At 38.8% G+C, this 23,568-nt stretch overlaps 1 protein-coding gene across 1 annotated transcript in view; it reads right to left on the bottom strand.

Moving 5' to 3' along the window:
• Positions 1-23,568, bottom strand: part of LOC119776258 (copine-8) — a 118,760-nt gene that overhangs the window by 59,312 nt on the left and 35,880 nt on the right. The window contains exons 4-5 of the mRNA XM_038274571.1: positions 23,173-23,276; positions 7,277-7,316 (exon numbers count right to left, since the gene is read on the bottom strand). Of these exons, the coding sequence (XP_038130499.1) occupies positions 7,277-7,316; positions 23,173-23,276 (144 nt within the window). The remainder of the gene's footprint in view (positions 1-7,276; positions 7,317-23,172; positions 23,277-23,568) is intronic.

Genomic DNA, 23,568 nt, shown 5'->3' with positions numbered 1-23,568 from the left:
TCTGTCTCTGATGAAGAAATATAAACCACTGAGTAACTGTGGTTACTGCCAGCATGGGGTCCACCAGAGACCTGGCTGTGTGTAGATAATGGCCAATTAGACGAAACAGCAAAACTGATCAAATAAAGTTAAAAGAAGAGATATTTCTGTCCCAATCATCCAGATAACAGGGAAGTGTAAAATGAAAGAAAAAAAAAACAGAAGAAAGAATATTGTGAAATAATTGTAGCTACAAAGTAAAGCTATTAAAGCAACTCTGTCAGAAAGTTCACATTCTTTACGGTTTTCTTCTGAATAAGCATTTAAAGCTGAAATAGTTTTTGAATTTTGATGTGGTTTCAGTTTTTGCAACCACAAAGTTCCTAAAGAAAAATACCTATTTTCTACATTAATGCTGCTATATGTTTAGGCCACTGGAGGACATAGAGACCACTTGTTATTATTCTACTTTATTCTATCTCTAGCATCCCATTCAGCAGCGTTTCTTCGGTTCCACCCATAACTTTATGTTCTCTGTGCTTTTAATTTTATAGTACTTTCATCTGGTCTGTTCTTGTTTGACTGCGACTCCATCCTGGATTGAAATATCAGCCGGGCTGCTGCCATCAACATCTCTATTTATATATGTTGGAGTTGGGCTTGTTTTTTTTTCTGTGTAGTGCAGTTTCTTTTACTGTAATTAGCTGCATGTGCTCTTTCATCCTCTGACAAGAGAATTGGCTCGGACCTTGTCTGCCTGGCTTTCCTGGATGGGGCCAACAGTGGAGCTAGTTACAAGTTATCTTGTGTATATCTGCTTCTTTCTGTGTGTCTGCTTCTATCTCCTTTAACCAAAGTCTCAAGAGGCTCATGAGAAGGCAGCTCACACTGAGCCTGGTTCTGCAGTTAAAATACATTTTTTCCTCTCCACTTTCATGAATGCCAGCGATGCACCAACACAATACCTGTATCCGATATCTGCTTCATTACTGATATCTGTGTTAATAGCTTATTTTTTAACAATGTTTGTGTCATCGTGAATGTCTTCACTTACATGGCAAGATGTGTGGTTCATTTAATAGTTTACATATGGGATATTGCCTGATATGCTCAGCCCAGGTATCGTATCCGATTGGATCTGAAAAACCTGAATCAGTGCATCTCAAATGAGTGCATGCTGGGGATTGCTGAAGAATCAATCAGAAAACTCAAGTAAAAAACGTAGCAAGAAGGAGCATGTCTTGCAAGTCAATGACTGGATGCAATCAACTGGTTTTCCTTCACAGAAACTTTTAACCAGTCTGACTGTATTGTCTCTGTAAAGGCTGTTGAGATAAAGTGCTATAATATTGGTGCTATATAACTAAAATGAAAGGAAACTTGGCTGTATGCCACAGCTGGCTGCACACTGTAAATTAGCATCTCATGTGAAGCTTCCTATTAGTAGATTGAAAACTGAAATTCTTCTGTTCAAAGCAGAACAAAGTTACTCTAAATGCAGGCTCAATTCACAATGATGAGCTGTTATTGTATATATCTTAACACAAGAAGGGGATAAAGTCGTGGATTTGGGACCAAACTATAGCGCTGGGTCCCTGTTTTTAAAAGAATCCAAACTGAACTTCATAATGGGAAATTTAAAAACATGTCTGTTTAAATCTGTGAAAACCTGCACTGGGTTATTGTACTCTGGTTAGAAATTTCTTTTTAGAAATCAGGTTTTGATTTGCCTTTTCAAACTCTGTCATCTGGGTTTTCATTTGTAAAAAACATTACTATATTCATATAACCGAAGAAAAAGAGGTCAGCTTTTTTGTTGTTAGGGCGATAAAATCCCACTACAGAACTGCTGTACCTTCATAGATTTTTCACAGCTGCTTCTGTCTTACCATGGAGATTGCTAAATTGGAATCACATTTCCTTTTAGAGCATAAATATGAAGATATGGGGAGTCTTGTTCCAAAAATCTAACCCTAAGATGGGAAAAAAAAGATGTAGAATTCATTGAATTTTACTTTTACTTACTTTTCCTGTAATATAACCATCTTACTTTCATAGGTAAATATTTTTATAGGTTCCCTCAACTAATTACATAAATATAACCCAATTTAACAAATATGGATTTAATTTCATTGAACAAAATATGGAGGCGGTGATGAAACATTTAGAAGGTAATTTCTCTGCTACTCAATTGCAAAGTAATATTTTAATAGTGTTAAATGGGAATGATAGATAAATAAACTGGATGTTTTGTTAAATCCAAAGTCCAATACTTATAAGGTAACTATGATGCAAATCCCAGTCTTTAGATTCAGAGTTAACTCTTTTTTTTTTGGATCAGATAATAAAAAACTTTAAGTTGGTGTTAATCTTTTTCTAAATACTATAAACATTATATCCAGGTCCAATATTTAATTTCATAGCACTTACTTTGGGACAATTAAAAAAAACAAAACTTGTGTTCCTAGCTGCTTTATTATTAAGCCTTTCCATCTGTTTCAGCTTCATGGACAGCAGCTGGCTTCCCTTGTTCAGTTGTGCAGATATGGTAAGCCTACTGTACCAAATCAAGCTGTCCAGACGCCTCCAGTTTACTAATCTCAAAGAGGTCAAAGCAAGGATCAACATAGCCATCTGCAGTCTAAGATTTTTAACTTGCAGTCTAGTATCAGAGAAGGCACCTTGCCAGTCTGCAGGCGGCAAAATACAAACTGGGAAGCAACAGAATGACGTGGTTAGCAATTTAAAAATGAGACATTATGAGACAACCATGGATTAGTCATAAGCTGGGGCGTTTGTTATTTTGGTCAAAATAAATAAGGTGTATGATTAAAAGGTTAGGGGAATAGACAAAACCAATCAATGATGGAAGTTATTAACTTTAAAATGGGAAATAATATGTCTATTTAAAGCTGGAAATGTAGAGATGTTAGTCAGAAATGTTAGTGTTAAATCTGAGTATAGTAAGAGAAAGTACTTGTCCTAACTTGTGAAGACAAAAAAAAAACAATTTGACGATTAACTACTGTGAAAAGCATCATAGTAAAATATTTTACATTTTTAATATAAAAACATATAATCCAACGGTGCATAACGTTAACCAGTCCATCATAGCTGCTTGTATTTTTTTATATTTTGTCTGCCAGATATTCAATAAGTATGCAGCTCATTTGCATGAGCGCAGCACGTTTCATTTCACTCCTTTCCTTCCTCAGGGAGGTAAAACCCCATCTAATGGCTTTCCCTATGGCATCCGCAAGAAGGCTTGAAATATGCAGTGCTACCTAAGAGTTCATGTGTGTGTTTCCCCTTTAATCAGATTACTGATGTTAAACAAATGAGGCAACAAGAGAAAGGACAGAGAGAACAATGGATAAGAACAATGAAACAAACCAGATCATAGGCATGAAATGCATTTAAAAATGCAGAATTAAGAAGATGAATTAGCTACTAAAGTAATCAAATGCTTTTTTATATTTTTTCACACTACAATCACAAACTTTAATGTATTTATTGGGATTTTATGAGATGGACCAACATAAAAGAGGCAAGCAGTTATAAAAAAAAGGATGATATATGCATCCGTAAGGACTGAATTTGGATTCTACCTCCTTTTGTCAAAAGGGTTGTCCTCCTGGAAGGAGAGCATTGGCCCCAGTTAGGTGTCTTTTAGCCGGTCTTGTTGCTCTAATTCATAACTATATCAAAATGTCTTTACGTTTCAGGAAAATACCAAAACATAGAAAATATTCTGAGGTATAAATACTTTGGTGAAGTTGTGTATTTTTCATTACCTAACCCTAACCCTATTCATTAGTCACCTAGTTCAGAGAAAAAGAAGAATCAGAAAGAATGGCTTTAAACCTGTTCAGGTCAAAGGTGTGAATGTATGTGTAGAAAAAGAAACACTTAGAAAAATTGTAGAAGATTTTAATACATTCTGTTATCAATTATCTCTGGGTTGCTCTGCTCCTAAAGACATATGGTGGTGCAATGATGTAAAATGCACAGATATATCTGTATCAGATTGAAACTATTATCCAGTACAATTCAAAGTCATAAATATATGTAAAACATACACCCTAGCACAAAGTCTACCTTCATTATTACACCTGTTTAAACCTACTAGCTGTTTAGCTGTGAAAATGGAGGAGCTATAATAGTTGTAGGAAAACAGCTCCACAGCATAACACTCCCATCACCATGCTTAAAAGTTGGTTAAATAGTAGATCTAAAGACCTCTGATCTATTCAAGAATTGTGCCTAAATTGGTGGCTTGAGATCCCAACATTTGTCTTTTAGAAACATGACGTTCCTGCAGCCTCAAGCACATGGTGAGTTTATTTATTGAGGCTTCTTGGGTTGTTTTTGAATATCAAAACTCATTACATTTAGTTTAGTTTAGAGTATTTTTATCAAACTGATTGCAATGATCACAAACACACAAAGTTTGCCTTAGAATGGATAAAGGAAGTTATTGCAGCCTAAACACAAAATGTCTGGACTATAGATAAAAGTTTTAGAACACATCATATAATTGAGTCTTAAATCATTTAGCCAGGATTATATCAGAAAATCTTTGATGGCGACAAAAGATGAGTTGTTTCTGCAAGAAACCTAACCAACTATTAATGTAGTTTTGTGTTTACATATCAGATTGTGGATATAACTTGACCCTAAACCAAGAAAATCAGCAATAGGTTCTGGACCCATTGTAATTTCTTTATTGAATGCTTATTTTTGCCAAAATAAAGTATGCAATATAAACACTGAAAGCTCTGTATTAAAACCATAATGTATGCCCATCCTTGAGGGTACTGTACAGTGTTGAATGTCCTGACCAGAACAGTTAAGGTAAAAGGATTAAATGTCTGCACTCTATAACAGTATTAAAGCTCCCCAAACAAGTTTTGGTCTTTATTAAATAAACAGAATCGCATAAAAGCAATCCACGTTTCCCAAAATAAACAAAGATGAGCTGCAGGGTAGACTGTGATATCTTCCCTGTTCTCATATTTATTTTATGTTTCTTCCAATAATCCACAGCGCTTTCTAAAAAGAGCCAACAGTCACACCTGTGAATCCATCTCATGTGTTATGTGGGCAGCGTGGTCGGCCCGGGAGCTTAAAAGCAATAAATGATAAGGGCTTAATGTTGTGTTGCCTTTGGGCAAAGAAAACATGGCTGTCTGGGAAAAACGGAGCAAAAATATTGAGCCAATTTGAAAAGATTCACAACTCAATGTAATATTACTGTACAAACACAAAATTAGCTGAATAACTGCATTGCCCAGACCAACTTACTGCTTAACTCATAAATTCTGGATTTAATTCTAATAGAACCATTGTGACAACATGAAGTATGCGGTGGGACCCAACGAATCAAATCCAGAGCTATTCATCTGTAAAGTAGACAACAGAACAAAGGAGTAAATCTAAGGAATGGACGACCTACAAAAAGAATACATCCAAGGTACAAACTACTGCTAACCCAAAAGGATCATCTCATCCTTTCAAAAAAAAAAAATAATAACAATTGACAATCCTTGAAACCTTTGAGAAGAATTTCAGATCATAGAAACATCAAAACATGACGTCAGTAGTGTAATGGTCTGAGGTGGCTTTGCAGCCTCAGGTCATAGATGACTTATTTCGCCCTTTCCCTGAAAATCTAAAAAAAAAACAACCAATGTATTCAGTTTGGGAGCTGAAGCTCAAGCACATAAGAGTTAGGCATCAGGACATTGATCTGACTGAGTTTTTTGAGTGGTGTTGTGAACAATATTGTTCATGACTTTATATTTCATACTTACTTGTATTTGCATGACTATAATATATCTATTTATATATATTTTTTTGTTTTACAGTATGCTAACCGTTATGTGAACCGACCTCCTTCATCTTGGCTGCCCTGAAGCAGAATTTATTTATTTAATAATAATAATAATAATAAATCCAATTTGTACCGCACTTTTCATTAAGAAAAAATCTCAAAGTGCTACACAGTGCAAATAAAATCAAAGATAAAAATCAACCATAAAAATCATGTGGTCATTAACAAAAATCTCAAAGTGCTACACAGTGCAAATAAAATCAAAGATAAAAATCAACAACATAAAAATCATGTGGAGGCAGAATAGGCTTGCTTAAATAAAAAAGTCTTCAAGCCTCTTTTATTAGGTTTGGATACCATAGTTTTATTTCCCAAATCTCCTAAAGGTTGGGGTGGCTCCTCTCATCTATTTATTTCGTTTCCACAGCTTCTTTGTGCGTGTGCTTCAAATGTTATAAAGTTTGATCAGCCCTTAAGTCTGGCAAACGTTGTTCACCCATCCTTAGAACATGTGCGTTCGAACATTGCTTTTTGCCTTTGAATAACCTTATAAAGACAAGATCGATCTTTTCTTTATGTTGTGTTGTGTCTCACTTCTTGATAATTGAATGTTTCCATAGCAGTAATCTAGTCAAAGTATGGAGTTAAATACAATTTAGATGCTGTAGATTGACCTAACCAGTCCATGGTAGAATTATGGCCAATTTATGCTTCTGACAAATAGCCTCTGCAACCATCAAATCTGTCTCTGTGGGTGACCACACCCGACGCGCAGAGGTTCTGCAACCGTCGTTGCACACCTAAAAATAATCCTGCCTGCGCGTCGGACGATCACAAACCTGCGCAAACCTCAAGCGGAAGTGCGCCGACAAAAAGCAGCTGTGATTGGTCCTTGGCATGCCTTTCCGACTGTCTGTGTGTTCGCCCTTCTGGATTCGGTTCAGGGGCGCGCCATTTTTAAAAACCGAGGAACAATGGACAACTATGACGAAAGGTTAATCAAGGAGGTTCGGAAGAACAAGTAGGTTCGGAAGTACGCTTGTACGATGCCTAGGACAAATTATATCAATAAATAAATAAATAAATAAATTTCAAATATTCAACAATGAAACAGGCAAGAGTTTCCTCACCTAATGTAAAAATAAGCATCGTCCAAGCGTTCTGCAGTTCTTTGAAATAGAATGCGCTCAAAGCAGCGGGCGAGTAATGGTTATTATTACCTGCAAGCATGCTGTTGTTCCTAATTACAGCTCTTGTAATCACTGGCGTCAATGGTAAAAAGCAGGGTGGAAATTTTAATTCCTAAATGACCCAAAGCCTGCTCTGAGACCATGCAAGTTTAGTAGATAATCAACACGGTCGCTGTAATGGCTTAGTATTATGTGGCTCAAATGGTCCAAAATGGGAGGAAGAGGCACACAGTCAGACACAAACTGAGAAAGGAAGCTCCAAAGAAGGACTCACATGTTTCTGCAGATTGGCGCTCTTCGAGTCAACATCGTACCTGTGGAAAAGAAAAAAAGGGAGGGTCAGTGCTTTCCTAACAGATATAGAGTGGATGGATCTCAGCTGGGAATGCTGCAGATTACAGGGAGGATAAATAAGTAATGGGACTTAACAGCTTGTCAGCGAACACCCAGCTCTCTGCTCTGGGTATTCTGCATCCCAGCATGACAGCCTTACAAGCCTTCTCCATTAAATGCACGCTAAACAGACTAATTGGTATTCGCACACAGGACTGTAAAATGAGTGCTTTGGGAAGTGAAAGCGGCAAAATCAAACCAAAATAGGCCACGATGGGGAAGTTGATGAGCCAGCGGTGTTGTTATTCTACACTAAATGAGATTTTAAAAAGTTCAGTTTAGACAACTGGACGTGAAGTTTTTTTGGAAGACGTTTAGCATATCATCCAAGAGGCCTCTTCAGTTCTAACTAGTTGTGGGGACCACTGAGATTAATATACTGTAGGTGTAACAAAGAATCAGGGAGGACAAAAGGTGGTTCTCATCTCTCCAACTGGATTGGAAAACAAGGACACATGGGTGGTGTTAATGATTATTAGGTGGTTCTGATGGGTCGTTAACTCCCTCTTAAGAGTGGTATCACATCACTGAAGTGTGAGTCAGGTGGGGTAGGATATCCAGGTTTTTTCTATTTTCATTACACTATCACAAGTACAGAGCAATGAAATGAACCCTCTGCATTTAACCCATCCCCTTGGGAGCAGTGGAATGCCATTGTGTGGCGCCCAGGGAGCAGCGTGGGGTTAGTGATGGGATTAAGGGTCTTGTTCAGGGAGCCAAAGAGGCAGTCTGTGGGAATAGGGTTCCAACCTCACTCCCAATCAGAACCTCAGGATTCCAAGCCCAAACTACTAGGCTGCCATTCCCCTCTCTGTCTCCTTGAAACTCCCAGGAGAGGAATCTTCAGGGTATTGTTCCTAAAAGTTCTTTGTAAGTAAGTGAAAGGTTTGCATCCAGTTGCCTAGACTGAAATTGTCCAAGTTTGACTGTGATCTAGATGACTGAGAATCTTCACAGACAAATTAAAATGAAGCTTCATTACACTGAAGCTACATGTAACTAGTTAAGCTACAACAAAATGACAAAGGTACTCTATCTTAACTACATCAAAGCTTTATTTTTCTATTGTCAAACTTCCTTCTTTCCAAGTCATTGCTGTCAAAGAAACTGTGACAAACAGATCAGATCAGTTCAATTGGTTGTGCAACTCTTCATTCTCAACACAACTAGCGATTTTCACATTTTAAATTCAACTTTACAATTCAGGTATAAATGAACATTTAATTCTAAGATTTTTGGATAATCATGCATCTTATAGCCACAATATCAATGTCTCAGACTATTATAGCAGCTGTGAGTAAGACAGTAAAATTAGTGTAAATTAGCCTTTAGTTTTAATTCAATTTTGGATTGAACTCTTTGCTTTTTATTTGAATTCATTTAAAGTGGCTAAAGCAATCTGTGGATTTCATCTTGGATTATGTAGGGATCTGTCTGTGTTTACAACAATATTTATTAGCCCCATTTTGAACTACTATCATCTACACAAATATTTATATTGACCTCAATTTTGTTTTGTAAAATACTGTTCTGCTTCTCCTAATTTTTCCTACATGAATTATTTTTGTATACACATGCATTTATAACGCACTCATACATGTGCACCTGCAGGTGCATACACTCACACACAATGGTATTATTTTCCTTTCAAAGGAAATGTTTTTTGGCAAGAACTATGTCAGCTGTTTATTTTTGCTGGCTGAGTTTTGGTGACCAGCTCAGCTAACTGTGTTAACTTTAGCAAATACCTGAATGCAGCTGCATGTATTTCCTTAAAGCTGAAGTCTGTAAGTTTTAAAAATCACTTTTTTGTCATATTGGCTAAAACTGTCCCTATGCCCAGACAGCAGTACATGTGATATGTAACCTGTGAAAAAAACTGCTTCAATTGGTCCCGCCTACTGCCTGTATTTCAATCTGGAAAGAATAATTTGGGACGAGTCAAAACAACCAATCACAGCCAGAGGAGCATCTGATGGAGTGTCAATCACAGCTCACACACGCTGAATCCCCCCCCCCCCCCCCCCCCCCCCCCCCCCCCCCCCCCCCTTCTGGTCGCATGCGGTAGCCGCGCAGATGCTGTGAGAGGGGCTGGAGCTTGGAGGTGGGGCATGAGTGAAGCAGAGAGGGTGGGGGAGTGGCGTGAAACCTGTTTTTCTTCAAATTTTCAGTCGAAGTCTGCTCTCTCCTCAATGTTACAGACTGCAGCTTTAAGTTTGTGTTGGACATCCTTCAGCTCTGCCTCCTCCATTGTCTCTAGCTGATCTACCTACACTGGCTGCATTAGATCATTCTCGCCGGCATTTTTTTAAATACACAGTGTAAGGCGGAAACCAGGATGACAGAAACGCAAAGTTAAAATGCCGCTATAGTCCAGTGACGTTGCCTCAGGAGACAAGGAGGAGAGATGTGTCTATGGTCTAGAAATTACTGGGAAAGGAAAATTGTGACACCATTACGAAGAAAAGCACTTAAGCTAGTAACAGTCCTAATACCTATTTTTTGTTTAATAGAAAATGATAAGCATTTTTTTTATGTTTTGTTACTATACTACTTACTACCATACAAGAAGTGGGCAGGGTAAACTGTATAGCAACTCCTTTAGAAGGCCCAGATTTCTTTTGTTGCATTAAAAGTAGGTTTTCCTGTCAGCAGATTCTTTATTCTAGGTTTTGGATCTCTGCAGCTCCTCCACAGTTACCTCTTGATTGGAATTTGATCAAGCATTGACATAAACTTTAAATCCTAGTGATTATATTGACTGCATTGGATTGGTGACCAATTAAGGGTGTACTCCAGCTTTGGCCCATCCACCATCCAACGGATTAAGAGGGAGAAGAAAAGGTTAAACACTTTCAATATAGAGAGATCATGTAGGTCTGGTTGCTATGTTTGAATTGCACATACTCAACATCTGGGTTTTGTAATCAGTGGAATGGCTTCTGAGAATAAGGAGTGTTCTCTGGCCTTGTTACATCTGACTGGATAAAATCAATTCAGGTACCCGTGTGCAAGAGCAAAACGGTGGTAAACAGTTCTATTCATCTTGTGGAGCCCAGTGATGTTGACCCTGGCTCCAGCTACAGGAAAAGGATGGTGTCTGGAACAGTGATAAATTTATGAATATGTCATGTGCTTCTGGGGGAAAGTATACATTGTATGACAGTGTAAAATGTTGAAGGTTCTTGAAGATGTGTATGTGATTAAGCACGGCTGTTAATTAAAAGCATCTTCCCCTTTGGAACACAAGAGATGACCGGTGTTGAATACTTTTTTCTTTCTGGACTAATGTCTCTCCATTACTAACCTGACCCATAGTCCCGCCACGCAACGTCTTTTTTTCGAGGGAGTCATTTGTCCGGGAATGCTCCCCTTGGCTCTGAGGAACAGCAAGTCATCAGACAAACCATTTACTCAGTAATCTGAGATTATTCCACACCTCAGGTCATTTCCCTCAGCTCTAAATATGGATTGCCCTTTGCTGACTCATGCTTAGGAGAAATCAGTAGTTACCTCTTGAGATGTCCAGGATCTGACAGGTTTACTCTCCACTGGGAGTAGGCAATGGGCAGGTTCTACAGTAATCACAGCCTGTTTAATAAATGTTGTGTCTCCTAATCTGGATTTATAGATCTTATGAGTAACACGTACATTTTCTTATAAACACGAAACCTGGTTAAAAATTGTGTCATGGTTTTCAACAGTCGAACTTTCTCAGATTTAAAGGTACTGCTCTGAGTACTGCTACTGTAATAGAAAAACAAAGTAGTCTGATTGGGGCCTTTAAAACCTGTTACAATGCAATGCTCTCAGGTCAGAACAAATCACTAGACTTCCACCATGTACAGTTTCATCAGACACTCTCAGGCTTCAGAATAAAACAGGGTTTGACAATATTCAATAGTTGGCGGCCAGACGTAGAATATGTGTCACGTTTGCAATTTCTCTCATTGATTGTTTTGTTTCTGCTTTTAGGGTCATTTAAAGCTGGGTATCCTTCCTAAAAAAACAAAATAAAAATAAAAATAAAATATATATATACATATATATATATATATATAAAAAAATAATATATATATATATATATATATATATATATATATATATATATATATATATATATATATATATATATATATATATATATATATATATATATATATATATATATATATATAGGGAATGTTTTTGTCTTCGTGTTTTTTTTCTGCCTTTTTCACTGTCTAGTCAACAAATTTAGCCTGGGCTCACATTTCCCGACACTTTATGACACACAGCTGCATATCATGTCTTTTCTTTTTTCAATATGTTTCCACCTTTGGTTTCAGCTCATTCATTGTTAAATTTAATGAATCTATCAGTCCTGAAGCTGTTTTGTTTCACTGATCTTACTGATTGTCCTTTCATTTTCTCCAGAACCTGTATGTTGTTCATAAAACGCTTACAAATTCCCAAAGTCTTTGCCGTGAAAGACTTTTAAAAATATGAAACACTAAAAATGTTATAAAAATATTGTTAGGGTTAAATTGTTTTGCATGCACAAAAACAAAAAAATTAGACAAATTTTTAACCAACTGCCATAAAAGTAGCTGAATGAAAAAATAGTTACTGAGACAAGTATTCTATTAAATACAATTGACAAGTCACTGTGAATTTATACCCTAAATTTCATAATCCGTACACCGATGTTTCCACATTCAGAGACTGTGCAGAGTGGCTACAATAATCCTCCCAGTCAGAGGGTGGTGCCAAACACGCAGCAGAAAAAGAAACACAAAAGTCAATGTAGCTTTTTAGTAGAAAATGGAAAACCATGTTTGAGAGAAACAGATCTATTCTTTTTTTCTGTATGGCAATATAGTATTTATCTAACCGAGGTACAAATGGCAAAAAAAAGTGAGACTGATCAGCTAGTTTTTTGGATTCCAAAGCATATGAATTAAATATCTTATCTTACTACAATCAACCTGACAAATCATATTTATACCAGTATTACTTTTTTTTTTAAATTAGTTTCTATCTATGTAATGCAAATAAAAAAGCCTTTGTTAAATTTATATCATACTGTCAGCAGTGTGAGCAACAAAACATGACTCTGAACAGAAAACAATGTTCATAAATGCTCTTTGTCACTCAGAAAAGTAGCTGTTATAAAATAAATGTTTGTTTTGTTTAAAATCTTTTTGTTGCTGTTGTGGGTTTTCCAGATACTGTGGATTCCGATATGTTTGCTTTCAGTTTTAGTTTAAATTGTATGTTTTCTCTATAGTTGTTGTGGGTTTGTTACCTGCTCTTAATACCAAACATGTTTCAGACTACCCATAGTGTTATTTATTTTGTCAACACTTCCTTAAGAAATTCTTCCCTTTTGGTTTCCCTTAGTGAAGACCAAGCAGAAGTCCATTTTGAAGTTTTAGACTTTGGTCTGTGTTAGATTATAAAACAAAATCTAAGCCTGTAAAGCAGGGGTGTAAAACTGGTGCCAGTAAGAGCCGTGTGGCTGCAGGTTTTCTTTCCAAGGTCTCTGCAACCTTTTAGTTTAGGTATTTCCCTGCTATCATACACCTGACTTAAATTAAATGGTAATTAAAATGGTATATCTATAGTGCAATAATCTCATATCTGGCTTGCTGGAGCAGAGACACATTAAAAATATATAAAAGATTTGGCCCTGAGGGCCGTGACTGGAAACCACTGGTTAAGGGGCCAAAAAAACTCCATTCTTTTGTTTTATGGTGAAATTATAGAACCATGTTTTTGTATCTGCAGAATATAAGCAAGTTTGGAAAATAAGAAAATAAGAAAACATTTTGATCAATTATACAGTATTGTTTTTTGTGAGCATTTTGTATAGTTTAAACCAACCTAAAAGAGAAAAAAAAAAGATTACAAGTTTGCCTAAACAACATTTTTAATATCCTTATATTTAAATAAAAAGAAAACACCCCTAAGATCTCAATTATGTCCAGTCAAAGTTATTAAGAGGCACTGTGAAAAAGTAGAAGAGACAAGTGTGGCCCTGGAGTCTAAGCTGAACTGTGAAAACCTGCATCAATTAGGAGGCGAGAAAAGGAGGAGCTGCAAAAATACTCAACTCAGGTGGAACAATCGAAAACAAACTATCGTTCCTGTGCTAAAAAAAAAAAAAAAAAATGTGGCCTTTAATGGAAGAATGGGGAAAAACGGCTGAAAGAGAATAAGATGTATAGGAAAACACTATAAATACCCTACGGACCTCACAGTTGAAATGTGTAATGTATGCCAGAGCTGTCAGATTCTCATTTATTTAAAAAAAAGTTATGTATGTACCATTACGAAATAGAAGACATTTTCTATATTTTCACACCTTTGGTTTATTTCATCTAGAGGTGTGTATTCAGCAAGCACAGCGATAGAATTCAGTATATAGTCAAACGAGATTTATGCTATCACCTTTTGTTTTGTTTTCATACAGGCTTCATTCCTATGGCTCTCTGGGAGGTAGCTATCTTTCACCTGCCATCATCTCAGACAGCGTTACCCTCTGCAGGCCAACAGTGCCTGCTTCATACAGCTGCTGATGAAAAACAGCACAAAAAAAGGGCCCCATGTGCACATACTGTGAGAGGCAGTCAGAGAAATGCCAGTTTTTCTCACACAGATTATGCTTATAATGAAAAACAGTTTATAAAAAGCCTGACACTCTAGACAACCACTCTAGAGATAGCATCCAGGCTAATAAACAGGGAGTAAATGTTAATCCAGCGATCTAGATCACAGGAATAGTATTCACTTTTGCACCTAACCTGAGTAGGAACTCCTACAACTACATTTACTTGTATTTCTTGATTAAACTGAGCCATTCTGTGCACACTATGTCCAATACAAAACAGTTTTCAGGTCTTCCAAGCTCCTTCTCCCAATCTTTTAAGTGTCTGAGCTCCATCCTGCTTTTCAGCTTCTCTTTTAAACAGAAGCTGCATAGAGGAGGCTGGGGAAAATGTTATTAACCCCCCCCAATGAATCATTAGAGAAACCTTAATAATTTACCTTTATCAAATTAGGAAGGCTTCTAAAATAAATCGACATTCATCTCTGAAAAAATAAAGATGCATTTTCAAAAATGTTTTATAGAACCTCTGCTGGAAAACCAACCTTTTTTTAACACTTCTCTTTTTAAATATAGTTTATAATTTAGTAGTATTGTTTTCAATAGAAAGGGGAGAGGGCTACCTGTGCCTGCCATGAACAAATAACTGATCTCCAGTAAGTAGCTAATGGAAATAAAGGACATTTCACACATTTTATTTACTTTTACTTCCCTGCCGTACGAAATACATTAGGACGTTGAGTCTGACAATTGTTTACCTCATTACTGCGGTAATTAGGCAAAAAATTTGATATCTGAGCAAATAAATATCTTAAATCTATTTAAACAAAAGACTTTTGACCTTGCCTAACACAATAGCGCTAAAATAGTGTAAAATGGGGGCAGGAGGGACATTTGGAGTTAACAGAGTTGTTGGGTCTGATTTAGATGCTAAAATGTAACCTTGTATTTTTTTTTTTATTGGCAAATTTAAATGATGATGATGATCATAGGATACATTTTCTAATACAGTTTTGACCATGTTAATTACCAGTAATGTACTATAAAATAATCTAAGGGAGTATTTGGAAAGGGAATTTCCACTCTTCCAGTCCGAATTCTCCATTAAAGTTCAGCTGTAGTTTTGATATACAGTGTTTCCAGATAGAGTCTAGGGCAGGGATAACCAATTAAATATATGATATATATATATATATATATATATATATATATATATATATATATATATATATATATATATATATATATATATATATATATATAAACTGTTTTCTCACCCCTCGTGGGGTGGTATGTGTCATCCTCAAGCTCGGGTCCTCTACCAGAGGCCTGGGAGTTTGAGGGTTCTGCGCAGTATATTAGCTGTTCCTAGGACTGCGCTCTTCTGGACAGAGACCTCTTTTACCTGGAATCTGCTGTAGCCACTCTCCCAGTTTGGGGGTCACAGCCCCCAGTGCTCCGATTACCACTGGCACCACTGCTGCTCTTACTTTCCACATCTTTTCTAGCTCCTCCTTCAGTCCTTGGTATTTCTCAAGCTTCTCGTGTTCTTTCTTCTTGATGTTGCTGTCGCTTGGGATTGCCACATCTATCACTACTGCCTTCTTCTGCTGTTTGTCGATCAACACGATGTCTGGTTGGTTAGCCATCACCTGTTTGTCAGTCTGGATCTTGAAGTCCCATAGGACCTTAGCTCGGTCATTCTCAACTACCTTAGGAGGTGTCTTCCATTTTGACCTTGGGACTTCCAGCCCATACTCATGGCAGATGTTCCTGTACACTATGACAGCTACCTGGTTGTGTTCTTCCATATATGCACTTCCTGCCTGCATTTTACACCCTGCTGTTATGTGCTGTATTGTTTCAGAGGCATCTTTGCACAGTCTGCTTCGGGGGTCCTGCCTGGTGTGGTAGACCCTGGCCTCTATTGATCTTGTACTGAGTGCCTGTTCTTGTGCTGCCATGATTAGTGCCTCTGTGCTGTCCTTCAGTCCAGTCTTTTCCAGCCACTGGTAGGATTTTTTGATATCAGCCACTTCTTCTATTTGTCTGTGGTATACGCCGTGCAGCGGCTTGTCCCTCCATGATGGTTCTCCTTCCTCTTTCTTGTCCTCACTTTCGGTTTTCTCCTGCCTGAGGTACTCACCAAGCCATTTGTCTTTGGTGGCCATCTTTCTGATGTACTCCTGGATCTTAGTTGTTTCATCCTGGACAGTGGTCTTGACACTCACTAGCCCTCGGCCTCCCTCGCTACGCTTGGTGTAGAGTCTCAGAGTGCTGGATTTGGGGTGGAACCCTCCATGCATTGTGAGGAGCTTTCTCGTCTTGATGTCAGTAGCCTCTATCTCCTCCTTTGGCCAGTTTATTATACCAGCGGGGTATCTGATGACTGGTAGGGCATATGTGTTGATCGCTTGGATCTTGTTTTTCCCATTCAGCTGGCTTTGCAGGACCTGCCTTACTCTTTGTAGGTATTTAGCTGTGGCAGTCTTTCTTGCCATCTCCTCGTGGTTTCCGTTAGCCTGTGGCACCCCAAGGTATTTGTAGCTGTCCTGAACATCTGTTATGTGGCCTTCTGGTAGTTCAACCCTCTCGGTTCTGATCATCTTCCCTCTCTTTGAGACCATGCGACCGCACTTGTCCAGTCCGAATGACATCCCAATGTCATTGCTGTAGATCCTGGTAGTGTGGATCAGTGAGTCGATGTCTCGCTCACTCCTGGCATACAGCTTGATGTCATCCATGTAGAGGAGGTGACTGATGATTGTTCCGCTTCGGAATTGGTATCCGTAGCCAGTCTTTGTGATGATCTGGCTGAGGGGGTTCAGGCCTATGCAGAACAGCAGCGGGGATAGTGCATCACCCTGGTATATGCCGCACTTGATGGTGACTTGTGCTATTGGCTTTGCATTGGCTTCCAGACTTGTTTTCCACAGCTTCTTGATGAAGGCTATTAGAGTCCTGTTGATCTTGTACATTTCCAGGCATTCCAGTATCCATGTATGTGGCATTGAGTCATAGGCTTTCTTATAGTCAATCCAGGCAGTGCACAGATTTGTCTGCCTGGTTTTACAGTCTCGGGTGACTGCTCTATCCACTAGTAGCTGGTGCTTGGCTCCTCTGGTTCTTGTTCTAGGAGATTGCTGTGATCTGTTCTTAGATCTTCTAGCCACTGAGCATTGGTGTTGTGGGATGCCTCCTTCTCCCATATGTTTCTCCAGTACTGTTCAGTCTCAGCCCTGGGTGGATCTGATCTTGAATTACCCTGCCACTGTGAGTACACTTTGGATGGGTTGGTGGAGAACACCTGGTTTATTCTCCTGGCTTCTGCTTCTCCCTTGTATCTCTTTAGGCGGTCGGCCAGGGCGGCGAGTCTTTGTTTGGAAGTTTCTAGAGCCTCAGGAATTGACAGCTTGTTGTACTTAGGTAACCTCTTCCCTACACCTTTCTGCAGGTCTGAGAGCTGACTAACCTCTCTTCGTGTTGCCTTGATCTTGGCTTCCAGCCTTCTTCTCCATAGGGGCTCTGCTTTGTGGCCTGTGGTGTTTATCTTATAGCCAAGCATCTCTAGGATCACTGTAGCTGTGGCGTAGGTCAGCTCATTGGTCTCAGTTATGTCTTTAGTAGGGATAGTATGTAGTGCTGCATTTACATCTTCTAGAAGACTTTCAGAGGGTACTCTGTCACTTAGCCTTGGCAGTCGTGGTCGTCGTACTAGGGGATCCAGTTTCGTTATGATCTGCTGTCGCAGGTCAGCTGCCCTTACGTTTAGTGGGCTTGTTGTTGTTGGGGCTGGGGACCCAATCTCTGTGTGTTGGGATGATGATATTTCCCTACTGACCTGTTGTCCTGACTCCCCCTTGCCGCAGCATGTCAGTTGTACCTCGTCAATTTCTAGCTGTGATAGGAGCTGCCGTTTGCGGATGTTGGAACACTGAGTTAGTAGTTGTTTCTTTGTCAATGATGACAATGGTTGTTGGAGCTGCCATAATTCCCATTGTCTCTGCATGTAACCTCTCTCACTGGGGACGCTTGTATAGTAGCATTTCATCAGTACCAAGTTTTCTGCTCTAGTCCATCTATGTCTTGTTCCAGTAGCCAATTTGTCATCAAGTTGCCCTGGTTCCCTAGCAACTGAAGCGGACCTTGTTAACCCGGGCGACGTCCGAGCCGGTATGGCTCTTGTATTTGCGGTTTCACTCATGCCTGAGGTAGGCCACTAAGCACAAAGGACCTTGCCTAAGGGTCCACCTGGATGTGCATGCCAAGATCGAACCCCGGTCACCTGTGCCGGAGTCGTCGGTGTTACCTACCGAGCTATCCAGTTTTATATATATATATATATATATATATATATATATATATATATATATAACTGGATAGCTCGGTAGGTAACACCGATATATATATATATATATATATACATACAATATGTGTGTGTGTGTGTAAAGAACATCTTCTTTCTATTTTAAAATCTAAAGTGTTTTGTGAAGTACAGAACAACAATCATTCAGTTTGGTATATAGACAATTTCCTGATTCACATGTTTTATAAAACACCTAAACTGACAGCTTGTTTGTTTTTTTTATTTCTGTTTATGGCTCAATGAGAGAAGTGGGCTTTAGGCTGACCTGCAGGGCTTTAAACCTGGGTTTACCTGGGTATGAATGGTGACAAAGCCATTTTCAAGCACATATCAAGGTGCTCATTCGTGAGCCTGGAAGATATTTATTTTTGATTATGGTCATTGGGGAGAATCTTTTTTCAGAGCAGTAGGTTGAGTCATTTTTGACCATGACATTTCACTTTTCTGTCACCAGTTCACAGCAGTTCTTCCAGCAGTCCACACTTTCTCTGCTCTTTTTTTCTCATTGTCTCCTCCTTCTTTCCCTTTGCCTGCTATCTTTAAAAGTGGCTCGCAGCCTGACTGACAGCTCATTGGCTAATTTGTATCACGTGTCGCCTGGTGCCGGACGCTCCAGAGGGTTTTACCATATTAACAGGAGAAGCGGCACAAGTGTAGTTAGACACCCTTGTCGGATAACATGCGATAATTTATGCGTTTTAATAGGTAAACTCAAAAAATGCCGATCTGACTCCGAACCAGCCCACATTATCTCCACCCCCGCAAAGCAATTTTAAAATGAAATCCGCCCAATCTGGAGACAATTTCGTTATGTTGTGACTCTAGCTACTTTCCTTTTAAAAGGGAGTTTTTTTCACTCCACTGTTGCATTCTGTTCAAATGTTTAAATATAAAGCAAGTATATTTGCTCTTTCATAGAAAATCACAAGGGCCATCAAGTTGGGCTTCATTTATTTCAACTGTATGAATTCATATATCATCTAGAAAACTTAAACAGCATATAATAGGATCAATATATTACAGAGAGATTCCAATAACATGAACCTCAGCTGTTCATCCTGAGAATGTACTAGTGACAATGGAAATGTACAATTTGTAAGTAAAGCTTTGATCAAGAATGATCTGCTGTGACCAGCTAGGTCTATAAAAACTATATATTTGAGTTTAAAATGGGGCAAGATGTGGACTTGTTTAAGGAGTGATGGCATGTTGATCAATGCTGGGAGAACGAAGCCAAGAAATTGTGGAATAGTGCCATGAGGAGGCATTGCTGCGTTAATTACCTTACTCCGTGTTTCTCAGAAATAGCGTGCCTATGGTTAAAAACATCGGGCTGCAGGTTAGACTGTCCCCATTTTCTCCCATACCTCTTTAATTATTTCTGTCCAGGACTATTTCTGTTCTGAGTAATAGGTCAAACAGCCCATAAAGGTGCCTTAAGTAAAAATGAGGAAAAAGAATGATCTTGGTCAGTGCTGAAATTTACATTGTAAAACTACCGGTAGGTTATTTTTATTTTTTTTTAACTGGTAAAACCGTGCTTGCAACAAGAAATTTTTTAAAATTTTAATCCTGTTCTACAGAGAGTAAAGAGAATATAAAAGTGTACTTAAATATGTGTGGAAAAGCTGCATGCCATCATTTTTTAATGCACAACAATACAACAAGTAATGGATTATGCTTCCTGTATGTCTGACACTAAATAGACCGACTGTCTTTTCCTATACCTCCACCCCATCCCCCAAAACTACTGGTTGTTATGGCTACCTGCTACGCCGCTCACACCAGCATGCAAATAACCCACACTGTTGCTTTCGTCGCACTGCATGTGGGAGAGCACGCTCAAGAGGCACACATCACTTTTAGTTTCGTCTTGGAGCGGGTCTGTCCACCATGTGACCGAGTGACACATCTCCTGCAACATGCGCGCGCCGAGAGCGTGACAGAGCCAAAATATCAAAGCCTGGCTTTGCATGCATGCTGCACGGCTGTAAACTGTGTAATATAAAGACGGTTTTACCTATAAATTAGGTGTAATGATTGAATATATGCCCGTAAACTGGAAGCCTGGCAGGATGCAGGCATGAACCCAGCATTCCAGCTATGCACAACAAAGATGCTTATCATACTTGAACCTGTGACAAAATTCCACCCAAACAAAATGCTTTTTTCACTGCCATATTTCCCGTTTAGCTCCTCTCAGTAGCTATCAAATCATGGTTAAACTGCTGCTTTTCCTCTCTGGGACACAAATAATCTAATTAATCTTTCACTTTAAAGCAGCGGCTAAAATTTGCTTTTAATTAATGAGAACAGCATCACCTAGAGACACTGAAGATGGCAATAAAAAGTAAACTAATTTCAAATGCACCTGTCAGATGTACACTATAGACATCTGTACAATGATGTATCACCAAAAAGAAAGCCCATCCCTCATTACGTTACCATTGTGCGTAAGAACAATATCAAGATGGAAAGACATCAGAAATTACCCTAAAGAATCATTTGTTGCAGTCCAGCAATATGAGATGCAGTATAAGACTATTATTCTGTTAAAGCTGAAGTCTGTAAGTTTTTAAAAATCACTTTTTTGTCATATTGGCTAAAACTGTCCCTATGCCCAGACAGCAGTACATGTGATATGTAACCTGTGAAAAAAACTGCTTCAATTGGTACCGCCTACTGCCTGTATTTCAATCTGGAAAGAATAATTCGGGACGAGTCAAAACAACCAATCACAGCCAGAGGAGCGTCTGATGGAGTGTCAATCACAGCTCACACACGCTGCTACCGCCAACCCCCCCCGACCCCCCCCACCCCCCAACCCCCCACCCCTTCTGGTCGCATGCGGTAGCCGCGCAGCTGCTGTGAGAGGGGTGGAGCTTGGAGGTGGGGCATGAGTGAAGCAGAGAGGATGGGGGAGTGGCGTGAAACCTGTTTTTCTTCAAATTTTCAGTCGAAGTCTGCTCTCTCCTCAATGTTACAGACTGCAGCTTTAATTGAGGTTATTCTTATAAGGCATATAAGACAGTGTCCAATCTTAACAGGAAGGGATATCCAGCCATTTGAACACAAAGATGCACATCAGTGAACTAAAATACTACTTCATGTTTGGAGAAAATCAAATGCAACTGATTGACATAACCACCTCCTACCAAACTGTGCGGTTTTGGTAGTGGAGGTGTGATTATATGGATGCCTTTCCATTGCAGAAACCAGTTTGAAAATCCACTTTACTTCTTTGCAGACATCACGAACCCACATCAGGTTCTTCTGCTAGAAAACAGTAAAAACCACTAGTCGGTTTCAAAACCTCAGTTTGAGGCGTGCATACAGTGATGTCTGCAAATCTTAATAACTAAGGAAATGTTTTAAAGGAAAGCAAAATAAATTTCAGCATGAAAATTTGAAAAAGTCAAAATAAAGACAGGTGTTTGAAGTGGCTGTTAAAATCGGATTTTACGAGTATGGGAATCACAATTTTTTTATCTTACAAACAATACCAGGTCTCCTTTTTTTTACTTTTAAATTCTTTAAATTCAAAGCATAACCAACCACTATCAGTCAAACATCATGAAAGAACAAGGAAAGTCTAATTAGGATGCACTTCCATAAGTACTTATATAATTATTTGATTTTAATAAAGCTGGCAGGACTTCCTTAGAAGGAGGAGGTTAAAGCAGCTGCATCAGGAGTGATGTATTAGTATTTCAGGCAGTTGTTTGACTATCTGATGGTCAAAACAGGAAATGGTTGTAGAGTATGCTGCTAAAAACGTGTTCCAAAGGGTGAAATATGGTGGCTGTATCATACTGTGGGGGTATTTTCTTCATCCGAGCCAAGGAAGCTAGGTAGAACTGAGGTAAGCAGAGGCGAGAGGGAAAAACTGAAGAACTTGAGAATAGAGCAGAGATTAGTCCTCCAGTAGGACACTATCTGAAACATTAAGCAAGGTTAATTGATCAGATGGGTTAGAAAAAAAACAATTTTTCATGATTAAGAATGGTTCAAAGTGCAGACCTTACAAAAAGAAAGACCCCCTTTCATCCAAACTGGCTCCGTTCATTCTCAAATAAAAAAAAAAACATGTGAAAAGCTGGAGATTCCATTGAACATTGTGGGCTTTGAGGCCTTTTACAAGGCACTGAATAAAGCTAACCTGGACAGAACCTAAGAAGACATCCACAAGGCCAGGAAGGCCAGCTCTGTGATTGGATGCCCTCTAGACTTAGTGCAGGCGGTGGGAAACAAAAGGTTCCTTACTAAATTAACATATCTGTTGGATAAAGTCTCCCACCCCATGCATGAAGCTGTTGCTGAACAGGAGAGCTCCTTCAGTGAGAGACTGCTGCACCCTAAATGCACCAAGGGGCGTAATAACAGATCCTTCCTCCCAGCAGCTGGAAGACTTTATAACAACACTGTTTCAAATAACCTCAATAAGTTGCTACATTCTTGCTTATTTTTGCACGGTTTCTGTCTTAGTCAGTTAAATAACATGCTGGCATTTTTTAGCACATTTCAGCTGTTACTCGTACTCGTACTCGTCGTCTCCCGCTTCTCCAGGTACAGAGTATTTATATTATAAAAACACTGTACAGTATAATGCTCTATTTAATTGTATCTGTTATTTGTATACACTTTTCTAAGGGGCACATTAAGTGACCACTTTTGCTAAAATCTTTAGCAGCTGTAACCACCACAATTTCCCCTTTGTGGGACAATGAAGGGATTTTTTTTATTCTAATCAACTGTATTCTACTTGTTTAACCAATGCTCACAAGAGCAGAGGAGAGGACACACAAAGTGCAGTTGTACTCACAAGTCAAATCTGAGATTCTGTCGCTCTTCAAAGAAGTAGTCCAGGATAAATTTCTTCACAAAGTCTGGGTTCAGCGTGTTGTCAATCACCTCTGTTCTCCCAAACTGGGAATAAAGCAGAAAGATAAGAGATTCCTTGTAAAACAGTCAGAGGAAAGCCCAAGGTTCAGACTTCTACTTGTCTCGCTGCGTTTCTTAAGTTGTGGGCGGTGAAAATTTTTCCAGCTACATTTAGAAAATCTATAAACTGCCATTTTAGCTCTGTGCAACACTTCAGAGCTTTCTCGGCTAAAAGACACTTAGCTTTTTTTAGGCACTCCATGAATTTGTGGTGACTCATATAAATATCTTATCACCTGCAGCCTGTTCTTTTTGGAGACATTTTCGTGGAGTCGCT

The sequence above is a fragment of the Cyprinodon tularosa genome, unplaced genomic scaffold (genome assembly GCF_016077235.1).
Source record: "Cyprinodon tularosa strain WSP-4 unplaced genomic scaffold, ASM1607723v1 ctg92, whole genome shotgun sequence".
In the NCBI taxonomy this organism is placed as follows: domain Eukaryota; kingdom Metazoa; phylum Chordata; class Actinopteri; order Cyprinodontiformes; family Cyprinodontidae; genus Cyprinodon; species Cyprinodon tularosa.
Note: the sequence above shows the minus strand (reverse complement) of the source record. Positions and strands in the feature narration are given on the sequence as shown.